Below are 22,052 nucleotides of genomic sequence, written 5' to 3' on the forward strand. Positions count from 1 at the left end.
TGTTCAAGCTCTATAGTTACTGTTGCTGTGAAGAGACATACTGTCCCTCCAGCTCTAGGATTGGTCAGCCCTACCCTCGGGCTACCTTCGCCAATGGTTAAAACGGCCCAGTATTCATCGGGGTGACAGTTGCATGAGTTCAGCTTAATGGGGCAATTACTCTGCACAGTGGCCAGAGTCGGTGCTCCTCATGGAGAGATGGCCAGCTCTATTCTGTACTGAGGAGGGAAGCCATGAGCCAAGGTTAATTCAGACTTCAATTATTTCGTATTCTCCTATTTCCTGTAACCTATTCTGAACTTACGTTGTGTAAGAATTGTGGCATGCTTATTAGCATCTCCTTAAATAACTCTTCACATGCAGTTTTGAGAATAAATTTGAAAATATTTTGGAAAACACTAAGAGTTTTTTCTGTGGGCACCCTCAGATAGAGTGGGGGTTGTCTTACCTACAATAGAAAGGTCAACAAAGGAGGGACTGCTGAAAGTTTTTACATTTGTCTCCTTTGTCTAAATGGGCACATTTTACCTGAACTCTTGTTCTCCAGTACCATTCCCAACTAATTTCATTTTTTTCTTCTTTTTACAGAGAAACTTAACTGAATATTTTGTAGCAGTAGATGTCAATAACATGCTTCACCTGTATGCTAGTATGCTTTATGAACGCCGAATCATCATCTGCTGTAGCAAACTAAGCACTGTAAGTAGAGCTTTCATTCTCTGAACTTTACCATCGCTCTTTGTATGAGATATTCTTAAAAAATGGTGCCCAATGTTGCAATAGTCATAGTGGTAATAGAGGATATGAACTGTTGACCTTTTGCTCTAGAGCACATATACTATACTTGTGCTAAAGAAAAATCTCCTAATTGAAGGTTCATCTGTGTTAAATTTGTACTAATGTTATGTGCATCCTTTATGTATGGAAATCTTGCCTTGGTGTAAAAAGTCCATGCATTCTAAGCTTTAATGCAGCAATGTATCTCACAGCTGAAACTTCTATAGAAATGGAAAGGAAAAAAATCAGCAGGGTGCCAATTTTAAACGAACCATTTTGTGTATATATAATCACCAGCCAGGATGAAAGTCTTTTCACCAAAATCAGGCATGCTGTGCTTGTTCTAAAAGAGTTTGTAGTCAATATACTTAAAATAATACTGTTTGTCTTAAAGAGCTAGTGTTCATCTATTACACTACAAGCTGGTGGTGGCTTGGATGAGTACAGTCTTTGGAACGGATGCCTTATGAGAGTCTCTTTTTCCATCTTGATATGAAATTGTACAGAAGGAAAGGACATTTCTGAAACTTGTAGTGAGCATCAAACTAGTCTACCTCTCCAATACCTTTTAGATACTGAAGGAACAAACACAGGGCCGTGTTACTCTTTCAATTGATATTTTGTTTCTTTAGCTGCTTTTCAAAAAATGATGCTTGATTATTTCCAGTATTCTCCTAGATAATTTAGAAGGGTGCCACGCTGTATTCCAAAACTGTCTGCCTAAAGAGAAGAGACCGGATTAGACTTGTAATATTATGAAACCTATCAGTTTATGTAAACCATGATACTCAAATAGATGGCACATGCGTAGTCTAAAACACAGCTATGGTCTATCCAGTCCTCTGTATTGTTAGTTTTCATCCTAATTGTGGAGTTTTCAGTTAGACACCAGTTCTATTGAATGACTGAGAAATTATTTATAATGTATGTGGTCTGTTTATTGTCACATTGTTTTGTGATACTTCAGGGTTGCTAAAGCAATATTGGGAAAATGTGTATTAGCTTTGTAAGAGAGTACGTGTGTTACATTAATGCTTTTTCTGTATTTTGAGGTGTGCTGGATCAATATAATGTATTGTTAATATTTGCTTTGCATTTTTGTTCTCACAATTCTTTTAATCTAATTACACTTTGATGGAGGGCTACCTGTATGTGAACACGTAGTTTTTGCTCTCATTTTATGTTGACCTCCTCAAGTTCACACACAAAAAAAACCTTTTATAGCTCTTGCAAACTGTTGTTACCTTTTTGGCACACAGAGCTGTGAGACGTTACTTAAGTTCCATCAAGCACCCAGGAGATTAAAGCTCAGGGCACAAAGTGCTACCGGTCTTTCAAAAAAGACTCTGCATCAATATTATGAATGGGTTTCTTCAAGTCTGCTCTATCACATAAAAGATTTTAATGTCAATATTATTGGGATGTGCCGAGCTAAACAAAAAGATTTTTTCCTAGCTTCTTTTAACCTGGTAATGTGTATTGATTGGGTTTTCTTTTTTTGTGGTATAAATGTAAGTGGAATGATGTGCTTTAGGATATTTTAAAAACTGTCAATTTTACTTCTGAAGTGTTCTAGAAACTCTGATGTCGGCTTTATGGGTTTCTAAAGATGTGGTCTAATTTACCCATCTTTGTTGGTAAGACTTTTCAGTGTTTCAAGCAATAGTTTTAAGATTTGCCAGCTTCATGCTGTTTCTGTTATCTCGTTTTATAAAAAGGAAATGTACTGATGTTTGACAGACATTACGCTAATGTTCTATAAGTAGCACAGGATTATTGTTTTATGGACTTCAGTTTGCACAAATATAGGAAAAATAACTTTATCCACATTAAGTTGTACATGTTTGATGGAGCACAGAATGTTTTACTCTTTACAGAAAGTCTTACTCTTTCCAGTTTTGTCAGTATTGTCGTCATTCATGACCTGCTTGATTATTAGAGTGTTAAAGCTCAGTAAATGGACTCTGTCATCAGTGTAACATTTTTTAAAAATCTGGGAATTCAATCATAATATGTTGCTCACGAACCACCATCCTCAAGAAAAGGGAGAATTACTATTTTTATCTGAAAAGGCAAAGAGTCTCTCATTTTCCTCAGCCAGTAGTATAACTCCACTTGTTGGTGGCTTGTGACTGTGCTGCAGTGTATTATCCCAGTTGTTTAGCAGAATTTACGATTCTCATATTATTCAGCACAGCTGTTGCACAGTGAAATGTTAAGTCTCATAATATTAAAACAATTTAATTTAATTAAAAAGCTTTTTCCCCATACAGATAATCATTATATTTTTGTTGTACCAAAACAGTCTGCATATTTCCTGCCTAGATCTGTTTAATTTAGCTCTCATGTGCTGTTCTGTAACAGATTAAAGACTAATGATTCTTCATTTGCCACACACTCCATTTTGTCCAAATCTGTGCTGAACATTTTAAAGTTTTTTTTTTCAAGTAGCTGTTAGGCTGTTGGCTGCCCTTTTAAAGGTTTCTTTTGAATACATTAGTGAGCCTAGTCCCAGTTTTATTCAATATATTTAGGTAGGTAAGAATCGGCGCAGGTAGTCTGTTAGCTACTGTATATTGCCAGCAGATTGTGTAGATGTAGTACCTGGCAGAGCAAATTAATGATACAAAGCAACTGCAACTATTACTTAAACGTTACATTAAATTACATCAGAAATATCCGGTAAACAGTGAGCAATACCAGATGAGCACAGGAAGCATGTGTAGACAGCCTGGGTGTGTTTTGCTTCATCCACTCCGTGACTCTCTTTAGTCTGGGACAAATTAATAAACACCTGTGAAACATGCTCATTAAGGACATTTTCTGTTTTCTGATGTCTATGTAGGGTACTGGATTTTTTTTCTACTTTCATGAAAGCAGTGGAAACTCCTTTCCATTTCGTGCTTTCCTGCTCATTGTATTCTTATGTTTGCTGCACAGACTTGCAAATGTATTTTTTACTTATTTACTAGAATAATGTTTATATCCTTTGCTTTAGACACCTAAGTTTATCTGACAACCTGTGCTCTTTTTCCGGTAATGTTTTGTATGGTGCAGTATGTGATATAAAGGTATTGGGGGCAAATGCAATTTATGCTGAAATTTGCTACCTGACAGTCGTGAGTGGTGTTGCCGCAGTGAATTAATATTTCTCTCCAATCTTAAGGTGAGTGTTTTGGCCTGAAAAGAGAGAAAGAGTAAATGTGGTCATGCAAGACTGTGAGATGTCGTGTGAAGTTGTGTTTTAAGCCATTCCCTCTAATGTTCCAGCTCTCAAATGGAGTTGCAACTGTGAAACTTGATACCAGTGACATTAATGCCATTTATGGATTTGCAGTATCACAGATACTGTAGATTGTATTTTGAGGTTGAACATTAAGACTTTCCCATTTTGACAGGGCTATTTGGTTAATATACACACACACACCAACTAATTAAACCAAATTCCATACTTGCATATTCTCAGTTGTAAAATGTCATAAATGGATATCAACAGAACTCTAAAATGAAAGCCATAAAAGTCAAGGAAAAGTATTGGAAATCAGAAGCTGTGCATAAGGCACGTTGGTTTGTGGCCAGAAAATGCGCTCTGTCAGATTCTGCACATTCCAGCAATGTGTCTGGCCAGAGTTGTTTGTCTCATGATGGTTTTTAGCTTCTACGGAGACCAGGATAAATGCTTTAAAAAATGGCAAAAATGTAGATAGAAACTCGTCACCTCATTCTAAAAATGGTATTTTGGAAGGAAAAGTTAATGGATCAGTTGGAAGCGCACATTGACAAAGACTTGTCTGGTTGGCTTAATGTGTTACATTGTTGGCTTCCTTTTCATGGTGGTGAATGCACGTGTGATGACTCAATTAGAGTCATCTTAAATCTTGTGTGCCTACAGCTTACAGCATCATTCCTGCATTTCTCAGGATCTGTCCTCTTTTTCTCCTGCGCTCTAACTAGAGTTGTTGAAAGATTGTGTGTGCCTCAGCCTTCATTATTATGCACGTTGTGTGCAAATTGAACATGGTGAAATATAAATACCTGTATAATGAGAATTATGCATTAGTTTGAAAGCTTCTTTCAGAAAATAAGGATGTTTCTAAATGAGAGGCCATTCAGCCTGTCTGCTGTAGCTCCTCTGATGTTTAGTTGTCAGTTGACCTGGAAGTGTCACCCAATTGTTTCTTGAAAGAGGGCTATCACCTCCCATAACATGACTACAGTACATTACTTAGTCCAAAATCTCACATCCCTGTGAAAATGTGCCCCCGTATCAGTTCACATGAGTTAGAAATGTCTTTCCAGGCATATGCTGCCTTTGCAATATTTCTTTTTAAGGGGGAACACTTATTGTGCTTGGCAATAAAAATAGTTTCAACTTGAGAACAGCGTTTATGTTGCTAAGTCTGGATATGCAACTGCTGAATTCGGTTATTTATTCCTTTGTGTGTGCTGTATTTGTTTCTTAATACACTGGGCATAATATATTCATCTTTCCACTGCGTAGTTGCTCAACAGAGATTGTCATAGGAATTCTAGGGCAAAGTATGGAAAGTTCGAAAATGATGTTCGTCTTGAAAAATCCTTTTGAAAAAAGTTTTCTTCAGATTGAAGATTGCATCTGAGTCTGAGAGGACTCCCTGATTTTTTGTATGGGTGACAGTTGTCCTAAGTTGCTATCTTTGTGAACAGTGCAATTAAAAATAAATCCTCCTCTTGTAAAATGTGTTAGAATTAAAAAAAAACATTAGCTGTGTGTTACACTGGGTTGTGCATGCATCACGGTATATCACTCTAAAGTTCCCCAGAGCAAGTTTTGCAGTACACAACCTTGTGTGACCTAGTCAACAGCTGTATTTTATAGAGATTCTTTGACAGGAGCTGTATGATGCTTCAACACTGTAGCTGATCTCATTTTCAACCTGCAGGCCTCCTGTGGCTGTGACAGTTACTCGTCAGGTTGTCTCATTATAAACAGCTTGGTTTCAGAGCAGAGAGTGATAATCGGACAAGGTCTCCAAGAAGAGTGCTATTTCCATTCCCAGCAGAAGGTGTTAACATAACTCTTCACTTCTGCCTTGAGCCCAGTACTTAATAGATACTACCCTGTTAGGTTACAAAAGAACTGATAGTCAAATATCAACCACATTCTAACCTTGTTACTTTCTCTTAATGAAAAAATCAGCGTCTTGAGAAGAGAAAGATTTCTGTATTATTTTCCATATAAATAAGATTTAGCTTAGACATGTGCACTGTTCTGGTAGCCCTACTTCATTAGTGTGTTTTAGAAGGAAACTTATTCATTTGAGTAACATTGTATTCTGTAGAGAAAAGTTTGTTACTTAAGATGCTGCACTTAATATTTGTTACCAATGGGCATGTTGAAATCTGCTTTAAACTTCTATTATTGACCAAGTTATGAAACGTTACATTTCATTTTACCATTAATGCCACTCGTTCTTGCTTCCCTTTTAACTCATAAGCCTAAATGTGAAACTGTGACGTGTTCTTTCCCATATTTATTTCACAACCACATTTCCGGTAGTGTTGACAGCAACCCATAGCCTTTTCTGGAAACAACAGTGAGGCTGGACCATAGTCCATCACAATGCAGGGAAACCATGTAACCTAATCAGCAGAGCGCCCAGCAAAGCCAAATACATTCTTGAGGAGAACGTGCAAACTCCACACAGGCTAGACTCAAACCCAGGACCCAAGAGCTGGCAGCGGTCTTCACAACTACACCACAATCCCATCCTTGCCCTTGTTCTGTTGTGCCATGTTTTGGCTGATCTCTATCTCCTTTATCAGCCTTTTGATATTTGTTGGGTCAGATTCATTTTCCAAGACTGAGGCTACTACAGCTTTAGTGATGCAGCTTGGATTCATATAGAGACAGGAGATCAGAGTTACAGTAATTGGAGGGAGGTTGGTGGAGTAGTTTCTGAAAAAAAAAGCTCAAAATTTGATCAGCAAATGTTAGGTCAACTAACCTTTGAGAAGCAGCTGTAAAAATTACCTTCATTGTTCTTTGTCTCAGTCAACCACTGTTAAACACATTGAACTATTAAAAACATTTTCGACAATCTAAAATAAGTCCCATGATAAGCTATTAAGTTTGAAAATTCACAATTGGGGAAACAATCCATTGTCCTGAATATTTTACAGATACTTTGTATGCTTTCTGAACATCGTTTAATCATGATATAGTTCTTAACAACATCTCCTTGTCCCTCTGTGTGGAGTTTGCATGTTCTACCTGTGTTCACATGGGTTTCCTTCCACAGTCCAAAGACATAATGGTGGGTTGATTGGGTTCTGGGAAAAATTGGCCCTGGTGTGGCTTCCCTGTGAGTGACATGTAGCCTTTAGGTTCTTACCTACCGTAGGTGCCAATTTCTAATTAGGTTAATAGTCAATTCCTTGAAAGGTGACTGCAGGATTTTCATATTCACTGTGTTTATTCTGACATGGTACTTTTGATCAAAGCGATAGACTGGCATCCTATCCAGCACCCAGCCGCTTGCTGGGACAGGCTCCTGCTCCCCCATGAATGTCTGTATACAGTGCATGCAGCTATTCATTCATTTGGAAATGCCCACAACAATGGTTTCTTCAAGTTCATGCTACAATAGCATCAAATATCAACCCGTCTGTGTTATAAATCGGTAATTATGGCGGTATAAGCTTAGAGTGGTGTAATAAACTGCAAGATACACTATTACAGTCTAGTACAGTAAATCACACAGTGCAGCAGCAGTATAGGTCATGAGTACTGTATGTGCACCAAATTTAAAATGGTTGCAGGATTGAAAAAACAACACCAATATAGACATAGCACAATGATAAAAGTTGTAATTATGAGAGCTCGCAGCAAAATATAGAGTGTGACCACTGGTTGTGTGAGACCAGATCTGCCTCTGTACAGGAAAGCACTCCAGTCTGTGCTTTGAGATGTACAGTGATGAAAATGGGCTTCTATGAAAAACAACAGGCATGAGTTTACCTCTTCGGTACATGTTGGTGTCACAGTTTTACCTTGTGAGTGCTGTAACAAAAACTCTGTATTTTGAATGGGCTGTCAACATCTCAAATATAATTCTAGATGAGTGTTAATGTATGTGTTCTTACCATAGTACAGTATATTGATAGGAATAGTCTTCCAGGTGCATTCTCACACTGGTGTATCGTGTTTATCATCTGTTACAGTTAACTGCCTGCGTCCATGGGTCAGCAGCAATGTTATACCCTATGTACTGGCAACATGTTTACATTCCCGTTCTGCCTCAACACTTGATAGACTACTGCGGGTGAGTACATCTTCTTATAGTTTGACAGATGATAGATAACCCCAAAAAAAGTTGTTGTTTTTTCTTCTCAGATTCTCTCCTTTCATGGATGCCGATGGTCGTACTATATGTCATTACTAGTCGGTATAAAAAAAACGTTGGTGGTGCATGTAAATTAACGATGGGTGGAGCTGTCATTTGGCCGATGCTTGTTTTATCCAGAGCAGCTTACATTTGAATCCATTCACGCAACATTTTAGGGAAGCAGTCTCGCATGTTGCACCCCTTGGAGCTGGAAAGTACAGTACCACCTTGCAGAACCCAAACCTCTGCATTAAAACAGTACTTGACCTGAAGATATTGCTGGTCCCTAGCCATCCCAGGAATGTCTACTTCAGACGATTCAGCTTCATATACTGTCTTGCATTCACATTAGATCTTAACTGAAGTGCTTTCCAGTATAGATCAATAGATTAAAGCACTTTGAGAAGCCACCTTTAAAGGCACTATAGAAAATAAAGTTGTTTTTTATTATTATTATTATTATTTTTATTTACAACAAAATCCATCACTTATAGGGCAAGTTAGGCAGATACCACTGCTAAAAGTTGTTAAAATTATTTCACATAAATGGCTTCTGAATCTACATGAAATCTCTTGAATCCTTTGCTATCGCCAATGTGGTGGCACAATGGCCAGCATTGCTGCCTCACAGTGCTGGGGTGCTGGGTTCATCTCTGGACCTGGGGTGCTGTCTGTGTGGGGTTTGTTTGGCCCCCCGGTGTTTGTGTGGGCTCCTGTTTCCCCCCACAGTCCAAAGACAAGCTGGTAGGCTCATGAGCTTCTGGGAAAATTGGCCCTGGAGTGAGCGTGTGTGTCTGTGATGGACTGGTGTCTCATCCAGGGCGTATCCTGCCTTGTGTCTGTTGCTTGCTGGGATAGACTCCAGCTCCCCCTTGACCCTGAATTGGATGAAGTGAAGATGGGTTATGCATCTGAAATGTTTCAGCATAGAACTTCTATTAGAGAGTTGCTGCTCAGATTTAGGTGTTTATTTTCTTAACTCCCATTAGGTTCAGTGCCATTTTCACTAATCCCTCTATCACGATTATCTACGACACTGTCCATCACATTTCAAAATCTCTCTGATAAAAGATTAACCTTTATTCCACTGAGTTGTGTGTGTGCTGTGGCATTTCTTTGCTTTGTGCTGAAACAGTTCTGCAATGATGAACTAAGCGGCTTTAACCATAAAAAACAACATCAAACTATTAGGTTTGCATAATGTATGTGAGCTTCTGGTATTTTTATTTTAAACATGGACATGCCACTCTAAATGCAAGAAAACAGAGTTTTCAAGTTGTAACTAAAAAAACAGTTGATGATAAGAGAATTGAAATATGATCTTAGCAGTGTTTGTAATTTATATGCTGTATAATATATCTCTTTTGTTGACAATGCACTGCACTTCCTGTGTTTTACTTTGCAGTAAATTGTGTATTTAAGGCGGCTAAAATCTGCCTTTGTATTTCAAATCTGACACTGACTTTCCTGGGCTATTATAATGTAGTGTCTTTCATTTGACTTCATTTAAACGTCTTTATCAAGTTTTATCTGTCTACAAAACAGCTGTATGAGCACATTTTACTCCAATCCGAATATCAATTGTTCCATTAGATCCTAATGCATGCGAAATATTTAGAGAGTACTTGACGTGAGTCACCTAGCTGAGAGAGTGACTGTCTAGCCATGAGGACAGGCCGGACAAACCCCCTGCCCCCTTCACTATTGCAAGGATTGAGCCAAGGGTCTGTGCAAGGGTCTAGGTAGGCAGGTGGGGGAGATGGGAGAGAGATACGCGAAGGGACGACCTGGGTGCGAGATTTATGTACATACTTTAGGCGAGCATGTGCCAGATTATGATCTCATCTTCCTCCTGAACTCCATTGTGCATGCTTTTTTCAATCAACTTCAAACGGAGACAGACCCAGTATTTTAGGATACTGGCATTTCATTGTAAGAAATGCCTGGGAGATAATAATATGCAACTGAGACCAATATCTTTCTTTCAGTGCCACAGTTTACAGATCCTGTATTACTATCCTTATTTGCCAATGTGCTTCTACTTATTGAACACCTGTGACTAGCTGTGTTTACTAGAACTTTCAGTTTTGCAGTCCCTTTTAATTACACAGCATCCGTTTAATGCAAATTTGTAGTTATATTGATCAGTCGTTTCTTTGCTCAATCTGCAACCTGGAAATAAGATTATGTATCACTTATACGTAGCGTATCATGAAAGTACTGTACATGTTTTCAATAAAAAGGAGGTTTTCATCAGATTTTAGTTATACGTTCAGGCATTTAAGAAATGTGTATGCCATTGCCTGTAATTATGAGTTTTTGTTAGGGGCCACATCAAATACCCTCAGCTCCAAGTTGAGCCCAGATAGAGAAAATAACCTATACAATTTTAGAATGTGTTATATTTTAAATGCATTTTTTGTTTGTTAGGTTAGGGTAAGGTGGTGTAAATGATTCTGTTACACAATTAAGGTCATTTTTACACAAGAGTTTTCATTTAATGAACTAGGTTTCAGTATACAATCAGTACAATACAATCAATCGGTGTTATGGTCTCTAAGATTGCCTACAAAATGTGGTAACAAAGAAATCTTACCTTCAAACGCTTTCCTCATTTAACGCTTTTATTTAGTCATTTTCATTACTTTAGAACAGATTGATCCTTTTTTGTTGCAGAATGAATTTCAGATGTATTTTTATGAGCACAGGGATGTATGACTTGGAATATATACTGTGCATTATGAAGATTAGCGTGTCAAAAAAATAGCATTTCGGGGAAAAAATGGGAAAATATTATTTCCAGTTCGGCTGGTGGGGGTGGGAGTTGTGAGTTCTGCTTTGGAAATGAATTCAGAGCTCATAATTTGATTATTGTTCTGTATTCCCTATACCCTTCCATATCTTTTACTAACAAGCTCTGACGACAAATGTAAGGGAGCCAGCAGGGATAACCAGAGTTTTAAGTGAAGTGCCAGGAGCCTGAAACATTTAAATTTGAAGGAGGTTTGTTCCCCTGTGGATGATTTAAATGTTAAGTACATCCCCATCTCGGGGATACATGAAAATGCAATCTGAAAACTATTATCTCCAATCCAAATGAGCCTTCAATTTACTCACTGCAGAGGAAGGGCAGATTCTATTCATTTTCGCTGCCAGCAGGTGCCTTTTCTTTGTATAATAGGCTTTGCATGTGTAATTAACACATGAAGGCCATTGCTGCCAGATTCACTTCAGGTGCAACGCAGGCTGGAGCCTTCAAGACTCATGAGTGGACCGCAAGAGGTTTTTCGCGTCGGGAATGAAGATTATATTTTCTCTGGCTGTGGCACAAAAGTTGTGTTAAGAAGGGTTTCTGTTCGGAACCTGCTGTTGAGAGAGCAGGTGCAGACAAAGTGTGCACCTTGGCAAAATCCTTTTCGGAGATTTAATTCAGAAATGTTTTTGCCGTTCTCTTTACAGAAGCCTGTACAACAAATAGAGCTCACTGTGTGGGCTGGCTAATAGGTTAAAAAGTCTTATTATGAAACCTGTAATTACCAAAGATAAACTAATTAGTAAAATAGGAAAAACTGAAAATACAGCAGCCAATTAATGGGGTCATCATGTACTTTAATTAGACTGATAATCACACATTGTAATTTTCTGAATGGATGACTTTTCCATCAATTTATGTGTCATCAGTATATTTATGAAATGACTGGCAGCGATTTGCACGTGTTTATATAAATGAAACAATATGTTTTTGGTCATTTTGTCCAAATAGCAGATTTTATCTCCAGGCTTTCTGAGTGGTCTGGTGTTAATTAAGAGTATATGAGGGAGGGAGGAAGGGGTAAGCTGCTAATTATTTCTTGTTTTGCCCCAAACCTAAATCATTCATACGATGATATCGGCTGTGCAACAATACTGTGCAGCATTAAGGCTTGTCTGTGTACGGTTTGTGATAGAGCTGGAAGGCATAGCATGTTTTCTAATTTAATTATGTGTTTTGGAAAAAATGCATTGTGCCGTTTAGGTATCTAACCAAACTTTTGCATGGATTTTACTTTCCTCATGTTTTTATGACCTCCTAAAAACAGAGTAACACTGTTGGCACTTCTGGCTTAAAATGAGGTGAGATTTTAGTTTCAGTACAAACTGGTGTCCATTTTGATTTGTTTTTTTCACTGGCAGCCTTTTGGATTGAGAACAAATCAATGGAAAAAAAGGAAAACCTTAAGAGACACATCTGCAGTCCGTAGCTACAGACTGGCAAACCTTCATGCTTTATTCAGTGCAGAACTTTCTTGTTCAATAATGTGTCCTCTATAGCCAGTATTTTGCTTTGATCCAAGTTTACTACAGTCATAAAGTCAAACTATGATAGTGCTATTATTCAGGTGAGCAGTACTGGATAGAGATGGACAGGTGGCTATTTTCCTTAATCCTTTAAGATATTACTCATTTGCGAAAAGGTAGTCAAGAAAACTGATATATCTGTTTGTCATATCCTAGTGCATTGTACCTAAAAGCATACATATGTATTTGTTGTAAAGTTTAACTCATCCTTGGTAAGATCATCTTCTGAAATGATGGTGATAATGAAGAGGGGGAATAAGAGAAATATTTTTTAATTAGAGTTAAGAGTTTTGTGTTTGACAGTGTAATCTTCAGAATTTCTGACCTTTTGGCTAAACATAGAGCAGAGCATTAATAGCTATCACTTTGTGGTTTATTATAAAACTTACAAATCAACCCCATGTCCTTGTTTTTTCCCCTCCTTTTGAAAGAATATTTTGCTGTGTGTTACAATTCCTGTGGAAAAAAGACATGTATTGTGGTATTTTAATTAAACCTTTCTTCTGTTGGTTTCAGAAGATTGAAAAGAGGTTGCAGTGCTGTTAATTAAGTTCTGTGGATCCAAATTCTGCGTATGTGCTCGATGACAGTTTTTTTTCTTCCTTTTTTTATTTCAACACATTAACAAATTACTGGGATTTACAGAATCCAGCAGTCTCCCTGCTTCCTTTCATTATAGTTTCTAGGCCCTCAGTAGATGAGACGTTTTTGCACTCTTTCGACTTCCTGCAGTGGCCAAGACTTGGCTCTTCTGACATTGAAGCTGTCGTGTTCTGAAGCTACTTAATTAGAAACATGCTCATTTCAGTGTGACCTGAAGGAGGCTGGGCCACTCTGTCTGATATATGAACATTCCTAAGGAAGGCAGTTCTGACAGAGACATGTTCCCCGCTACATCTCATTTCAGAAAACTATTTTCAGTGCCTTCGGTATGAAAAGGGTACTTTGGCCCTGCATTCTTAAACCCTGAACGGCCTTATTTTCATAATGTGATCTTAAAAAAAAAAACAATAGCCACGAAGGGAAGGTTGTTCACAGAAAAAAAATGAATAATTTGTGCCTGGGATATATAATATATGTAGTAAGAGGTGTGTAAACCGCAACAAATGAGTTTTGAAACCAACAGCAGCCTCTTTTATACAGTAAGTGTTTCTTTCACAAACTGACGTATATCCTATTTTCACGATTTTTACAGAGAACTGTGGAAATTGTATAGAACAGCCCGTTGCTTCTGCAGGGTTGATTTCCTAAGCAAATAAAAACACTGTACATGAAAATCAAAGTATTGGAAAATCAACAAATGTCTGGTGTTTGGTATATTTTATCAGTGTCTTTGATCTACCACAGAACCAATATATAAACATGTCAAAACCGAAAAAATCCCATCACTGCAATTGATAAAAAGGAGCTTTTCTAAAGGGAGATCTTGGTCATCTTCATGAGATAGAGAAAATCTTGGATAGGCTTGAATACAACAGTGCTTTTACCTCTCTAAATATGCATTCAAGTGTTTTTAATAGTAGTGATAATAATAGTACAAGGTTAGTGTTACAAAATCTATCCAGTAAGTATGGATATACATGTTCCGTTCATTTTCTAATTACAACTACTTTCATTCCTTTGCAAAAAGGAGATTTACATGTCAGATAAATAGCCTAGAGTATTTCATATTTCAAAATGGTATAAATATGAACATAATGTAGTCCTTCTTACTCATATCACCACAGAACACATTACCTCTAAATCATTATTTTAGACTCATTAAAACAGCCATTTTTCTGTATCTGTGCCATATACCTTTGCAGTCGGCTGTACGAGGTCAGAAGGCTTGGGCAGAGGTGTTCACATGTATCGTATTTACCCAAGGGTTATCAGGTGCATAGCAACAGCCTTGTCATCTGTTTTTTCTCTAAAGATAGCAGCATTTTGGAGTCGCTGGAAAGAGGACGAAAATTTAAAATATACTGTAGCACGCACTGAAAATGTTTCAATGTGGTTGCGTCCCCACCTGTGTAGAAAAGTCAGAATCATTCTCCATTGTTAATTTTTACAATGGAATACGCTGTTCATCAGTTTTGAAAGCTTCAGCGCTGGCCAAAGACAATTCAGAAGTGGTGCATAAGGAAGGAGGGAAGACCAAGATAATGTAGGATAATGGGTGGATGAAATTAAGAGGTTTGATCTGATCTGTGGATGGACTGATGGTAGAACTCTGTCCTCCAGCAGTGGAATAAAGGACTTGCATGGTGATTCAGAGCACAACAACACCTTTGTCACCCTTTCCGTTTAGAATTAAATCCTTAAACCTTTGCATAATAGACTTTGCGACTGATTTTGCACATTTAGTTATTCCTTTGCTTTATAGGTTAGACCATCCACAGTTTTGAAGCCCAAATCTGTTCCTGAACACTTATTGCAGCACATTTGCGGTCATTCAGATAAAATGTCGATTGTAGATACCTGAATTTTTTTTTTCCTGAAATGCTGTGCATCATAAAATTGTCTGCCATTGTTCTAGAATTCAGAAATACAGTGTCATATTTTGGTCCTGTAAAAGCCCGTAAGGTATATTAATCAGTGGAAACATTCTTTTCTATGCAATTTTCTATCGATCGATTGATTTTATTGAACAACTCAAAATAGAACACCGGTTACAAACCAATATTTTGTTAGGGTTTTGATGTATCCGTAGAAATTTCCCACAGTTTTTTCTTATATTAGTGAATAATGATTGTATTTTGTAACTTATCTGTCAGAAATGTTTTGCATAATATGGAACTCTAAAATACATCTTACACTTAGCTTCCAGTTTTCTATCTCGAGATATGCCTGACATTGCAGATGGCAGCTGAAGTTCGATTTGACTGACTGCAGTGCCACTAAACAAAAAGACACTCGCGCACAGACATGTGACTTGAGTCTCATTATTGCAGTGAAGGGATACAAACGCATTTGAGTGTAAAAAAGATACAGACAGGCTTTGTGGAAAACGGATTTGGTTTGTTTGTTTTTTTTTTTTTTACCATGTTGAATACTTACTGTCATTTTATGTTGTCCTCTTTATACTGTTGGCTGTCATTATTTCTGTTATTCTGCCAGAACGTGGTTTTGTATTTTGTCTATCTATATACGTCTACACTTAGAAACAGGAGAAAGCACTTTTAAAAATATATCTCTCAGTCTGCATAGATATCCTGTTTGTAAGTTTAGCACTCAGTCCAAATTTGCCATCTGGTTAAACATTTTTGAACTTATGATTTGGACATACGCATTATACTGTACTTCTGTCTTAGCACGTGTTCCCATTGAAGGATATTAATAAGCAAATGTAGTATGGGTACTTGTAAAGCACCCTATTTGCTGTGGAAAGACCCTAGAGACAGCTCTAACTACAAAATGTCTAGTAATTTCTTTAACACGCCCCCAAAACTAGATATGGTCATCTAAAACTACAGTTGTTAAATGTTCAAAATGTTGTCCTTTTTGTTTGAATTCTGATTTGTAACAATATAGGGGAGACAAGGGAGTACAGTTTTTTTGCATTAACATTTTTCAGTCTCATTGTGAAATATGTTTGTCACAGTTCTCTTGCATTTTGTAGCTATGTACCTTGTAATTTGAAAAACTCTGACACCTTATTGGCAATGTAAGGGAATATGAATCTTTCTGCAACTGACATTCTGCCAATGAAGATCATTAACTGCTGAAAAAAAAAGCATTTTAAGTGTGTTCTGGACAAAATATTTTGATTGTGTAGCTCCATATTGTTTTGCATTGTAAAATGCAAACAGATTCTCAGCTCAAAAGTAATATTATATGTGGGTATTTGCACAAAGGAAGAGTATTTTGTGGTTGTTCATTGATTGTTAGGTTCACTTTTTGTTAATTGTTTTATATAAAAAAGTGATTTTTTATAGGTTTGGACAAAGTTATTGGCATCCTAATTTATGTTTCAAATATAATGAAGTTTAACATAACCTTCAGAGCTTGCATTATTCCACATGTTTTGACCATTGTTGAAAAATGTCAGGAAGTCTTTTAGGTTAATTGTGAATGCCTTACAGACCATTGATTTTTCAACAATGTTTAATATCAGCATGATTAAACATCAGCATTTTTATTCCACAAGACTGTGAGGTAATTTGAATGTTTGTTTTTTACAGTGCCCCTATGCCCTACCTCATCGGAGTGCATTCTAGTTTAATGGAGGTAAGTTTGTTTGACTCTTATTAACATTACATTATTGTATATTCTTGGAAAACACAAGCATAAATTGCTACTGTTGCAGTATCTGAAAATGTTGCTTGAATTACACATACGTTTTCCCAGAGATTGAATGCTCCTTGACTTCAAGTAAAAATTGTCAAATGTCTCCTAAAAATAAATAGAAAGACATTTTACTTCTAAATCTTTTTTTAAGCTTTTACTTACGATTATTTTTCTCCTTTCCCTTGGCAGCCTATGTTCACTGTTTTGTTTATTAAACAGGGAGTGATACGAAAAAGGTTTTTAATAGGTGTTGATAGTTATTGAGGCCGAAGTATTTTCAAATACAGTATGAATATGAAAAAAAAATCTATTATTCTTTCTATTCCTCTTATTAATTATCCATGTTCGGGAAGTAATTTCTCTCAGCTAATCAAACATTTAGTCACTTTTTGGAACTGATCTCTACTATTGTGTGTTTGTTACAGTCTGGTAAAATTCCAAGGATCCTACTATACCATAAATCGTGTTCAAATTCTCCGGACTATGTCGATATTAACTTTCTTTAGCGGTGTGTTCATTAGGAAGAAGAAATGAGAAAGCCTTAGCAGTACCCTGAATTCTGAAAAAACATTTCTGTTTTTTTCTTAATGGAAAACTAAAGAGTCATTTAGGAAATAAAAAACATACTACAAGCAATTTATGAAAGAAAGTAGGCGCAGTGAAATGATGACTTCAGCTTTCTGCTGGATTTTATGTTCTTATACATGCACCATCTCCGGATTGTAAAATTGCTTAGTGGGATTTTAGAGTCAGTCAGCTTTTGTACAGGATGTATATCAGGTTGAGCGCAAATACTGCAGACAGATGAATAGTTAAGCACAGAAGATTATGTGCTTGCCATTTAATTGGAAGCAAAAAAGCACAGCTGGCTCACAGCTCTTAGACCCCAGGTTCAGTTCCAGACATGGACACTTACTGTGTGGAGTTTGAATGTTCTCGCAGATGTCTGCATCGGCTTTCTTTTGGTACTCATTTTCCTTCCACGTTCCAAAATCTTGCCGGCTGTGTTAAGTGGCATCCCTACATTGGCCCTGTGTTGTGTGCTCTCCCGACTAGCGTGTAGTGCCTGCTTATTCCCTGTGCCTTCTGGGTAAAGGGTAAAGTTCAAGTTCGCCACCTCCATCTTTAACAGAGTTATGAATAACGGAAGGATGAGTTGTCATTTCTCCATAACATAGGAGAAACATAGGTTAACGGAGATTGTTTTCTGTCCTCTATGAATCCTTCTTGTGTCAGTATTTGGTGGCACTAGCAGAGCACTCGAGGAAAGATTTTATCAGTACGCATTTCAGAGTAGTGTAGTAGAGTTTTGTATTTGTTTCATCCCTAGGTTTAAAACCTCACTACAAGTACAAGCTTGAAAGACTTTTTAAATTACAAAGGAATTTTGAAAATCAGTTAACCGTGCCTTATTTTTTTGTGTAGTGTGAAATTACTGCATTCAGACATCTGCTCTTACTTGAAAGTTTTTTTTGTGTCCTGTGAGACATGATTGCATTTTTCTGTTTTGTTATGAAAAGGCTTCGAATCTCTATTTCAACTTTGTGTCCCCAAGATTTTTCAGAGGGAGAGACCTGGTGCTGGTGGGAGAGACCTGAATATAGTTTTGAACATAAGTAGCATCCAGCAAACATGAAATGTAAAATTGTTTTCCATTCACCAGTATTACACATACAGTATAAGTCTTTTAGGTCACCTGTTTTTAGATTGGCAAAACCTGTAAGTTAATGATGAATCACGCAAATGATCTACTTAATTAAAAGAAATCGGGTTCTTGATGACTGAGGAGTGCTTAGATTTTAGTCTTGAGTGATCTCTAAATTACATGCCTATTTGGTCACAATGGAGTTAATTGCAGAATGTCAGTGAAATACCAAAAATGGTCAATTATTTGCCATTCTTCTTCTTCATTCAGAAAAGTCTTTGTGTTGTCTTGTTGCTTATCTATATACATATATTTGAAATCAAGGTGAGGATTTCATAGTACAAATAATAATAATAATAATAATAATAATAATAATAATAATAATACGGTACATGTATGTTTATGTCCACACTACTATATCTATATCTGAAAATTATTTTGGTGAACACTCTTTTAGAAGTAGTAGTCATGAACAAAACACATGTAAATAATTCAGGTGGGGAGCTGTGTCAGCAGGCGTAGGCTGCAAAGGAACAAGTAATAGGTTTATTCCATATTGAAAAGAGAAGAACGAAAACACAACATTGCATTTCCTTTCTTCTCTTTTCAGCATGGATGGCATAAACCTATTACTTGCTCCTCCAGATGTAAATAAGGTCTAATGTAATAGTGATAAATATAAAAATGGCTATTTTGCTCCTGTTTGTATCAGCATTTTTCACTAAGGTGACAGTTGTGCACTTCAGCAGCATGCCTTCTGGCTGACAGCTGAAACCTGTATTGGTATTGATTGATTGAGAGATTGACTAGCATGTGCTTCATTGTAAAGATCCACTGCAACTTGGATGCAACACGTTTCCACACATTTCACTGTTAATTCATTTATTCACTGGGACATCTTCTTTTACTTGATCTCTTTATTAAAAACTAGCCAAGATGCTGTATGTAAGTATAGCCTACTGTATGTTAATACTGTATACCCAATATACTGTAGTTAGGCACATGCAAGCAAAATCCACACTTAATAATTTCTTTTTATACTTGCCGCTTGTTTTACTGTATCTGTGACCGTGCTCTGCACTTGATTCCTCCTCTTCATAGTCTGCCAAATTGTATACTGTATGCTCAGAGGACTGTGCTAAGAAAAAGACTCCTTGAGGTGACATTTCTAAAATTCAGATGTAAGATACCAACACGCTTCACGCCATCAAAATTGCTTCACACGAAAATCTTAATTAGCCCGTGCTTCGAAAGCTGTCCCAGCCAAATCATAGACCTAAACACACAGTGCGGTGAGAATATTGCCCCACCATTAGGCCTGAAAGCCCTGAAGGTACCTTCTGCGATGTTTCTGCTTTGCCCAGTTGTGAAAACCTTTTCCTTTGTCTCTTCAATGCATAAAACCTTCCACCGGGCTATGTGGCAGTTTAGTGATACACATGTCATTTTGGTACGTGAGCTCTGGCTCTTTTGACTTGGGAATTAACAATCTAGACTCACTTTCCACACAGTGCCTTCAATTGGAAGCTGAGGGCAGCAAGTTCTTTTCCATTGGACCCTCCCAGTCGCACCTCATGTTTGTTGTTTTCCCCTTTTTTTTTTTAGATTAAAGACACGCTCAAAAAGGAGTTCTGAGACTCCTTAGAGTCCTCTGAGTGTCTGTTTTTATTTTATACCACCAATTATATTTTCAGTCCTTCAAGTTTTCTACCATGTGAGATTTCCATTTGCTGTGTTAAGAACATAAAAGGGCTTTAGAAGCCAAAATGACTCCTAATGCATCCGAGATTGACAGTGGCTGGTACTCAAAGTTTATTGACTCAAAACATATTGGTCACGAGCTCAAAGAGGGCTCCTTGAGTGGACATGTGCACTTCAGGATACATTATACTGTAGGCTGGTAAGCATGCAATTTAGCTTTTAGAAAAGTTGGTATTTACTCCAAAAATAATCAGCATATTAGAAAGTAAAATATGCTCGGTAAAATTCTCCTCGAAGCGTCTAATGTTTTATGAAAGGTAAGAAATAAAATGCTGTAAAAATGAAAATGCTGAAGAAACGTGATGTGCTGTTCATTGCTAATCCCTAAAATTTAACATTACACAATGTAATGGAGAGATTAAAAAACAGACACCTAATAAACCAAATTGGATTGTGTAAGATGTATTAAATGTTAGAATGCACAAGTGCATTTTTTGCCTTAAAAAGAATGTATTTTTGTTTTTGAGCAACTCTTGCTTTTTATTAAGTACATCCATTGAACTTATCTTAGTGCTTTGCACTTAAAATTTGTCCTGTCTGAAATCCTTTTGCATTAAGATAGTCTCCTCTTTGGGGGCAAAGGCCAAGACCATGATTTATTATAAAAGAATCCCATTGGAAAGTCAGGAGCTGTTTCTGATGTCTATCTTCTCAATTTTCCTATCATCACCTAGTTTGTCATTACGGAGGAGATTCAAATCCAGAGATCTATAAACCCACTTCAAAGGTGACCACAAAAGTTATTTTAAACAGCCATGTCCTAAAGGTTCTTGATCTGTTAAATCGGGGATTGAATTTAATTTCTTAATCAGAATCACATTGAATGTGGAGGTTTTTTCTAAAAGTAAAAAAAAAATGTTATGTTTGTCCACATACAAAGAGAATTACACCCTATATGACCTTTGTACTGTGCTGCCACTTGTGTCACAGAAGAAGTTGTTGTTGATTTGGATGAAGTGTGTTTGATAATTGTTCTTTTGTTCTGTTTAATTAACAGCAGCATTTATTAAGATGGGCTGAATGGCCATCTCTAGTTTATTAACCTCTGACAAGAAGATAATATTTTCAAGATGTCTTTCCATATCCTCCAGTTATAACATTTTTAACCCACAAAACTTAACATATTAATTATTCAGTATACAATACTGGGAACTACAGAGCCATAAACATTGCTAAACAAATTTTATCATAGGTGTTTGGTTGGGCACACAGAAATGTAATTCTTTAATAACGCCTTTAAATGTTTACAGTTTCAGTTCGAAAGGAGAAAAAAAAGGAAGACCCACTTAGTAGAGTCATTGTTTCCTAATTTGCAGTAACAGAGAAGTGTGTTTTCACCTTAACATGCAGATACAGTATATAAGTCCTGTATTTTTATTGGTATTACTATTATTATAATAGAGATTATATGTTTTTAAAATTATTCTATCTAAATATCACCAGTTTGTTTCCCTATTGTAGATTATGTCTGTGCATAATTTTTTTACTTATAAAATGCTTTGTAATGAACATATCAAATCGACCACTTCACTTTTTTTGAATTGCAATGTAGAAGAGAGGGAAAACTGACTGTTTGTGACATGGCTGTGTTCTGTCAAAAAAAAACTTGTAACCTGGAGAAAGATGCTAGCCCAAAGCTCAAGTTATCTGCTGGCTTCCTTTCTCGAGATGAGATACCATCTTGTTTATGGATTGCCGGGGCCCTGATATTTAATACAGTGCGTGATGTGTTTTTTCTAATCTGAGATCCTTTGTTCAGCTGCATTGAGCAGAATGTCCAAAGAAATTGTGAACTCGAGTGCAAAACATTCAGTCAGTGCTAGCATGTGATCTTTAATGTTTTCATATGGATATTCAAAGTTGGAAATTTTACATTTTTGTGTGCTTTCCTGTGG

General features: G+C 36.9%; 1 protein-coding gene across 5 annotated transcripts in view; it reads left to right on the forward strand.

Moving 5' to 3' along the window:
- Positions 1–22,052, forward strand: part of dennd1a (DENN/MADD domain containing 1A) — a 266,177-nt gene that overhangs the window by 128,711 nt on the left and 115,414 nt on the right. For all 5 annotated transcript variants that reach the window (XM_069183539.1, XM_069183541.1, XM_069183540.1 and 2 more), the window contains exons 9-11: positions 589–699; positions 7,981–8,081; positions 16,646–16,691. In XM_069183539.1, the coding sequence (XP_069039640.1) occupies positions 589–699; positions 7,981–8,081; positions 16,646–16,691 (258 nt within the window). The remainder of the gene's footprint in view (positions 1–588; positions 700–7,980; positions 8,082–16,645; positions 16,692–22,052) is intronic.

This window comes from Lepisosteus oculatus, chromosome 24 (genome assembly GCF_040954835.1).
Source record: "Lepisosteus oculatus isolate fLepOcu1 chromosome 24, fLepOcu1.hap2, whole genome shotgun sequence".
NCBI classification, from domain to species: Eukaryota; Metazoa; Chordata; class Actinopteri; order Semionotiformes; family Lepisosteidae; genus Lepisosteus; species Lepisosteus oculatus.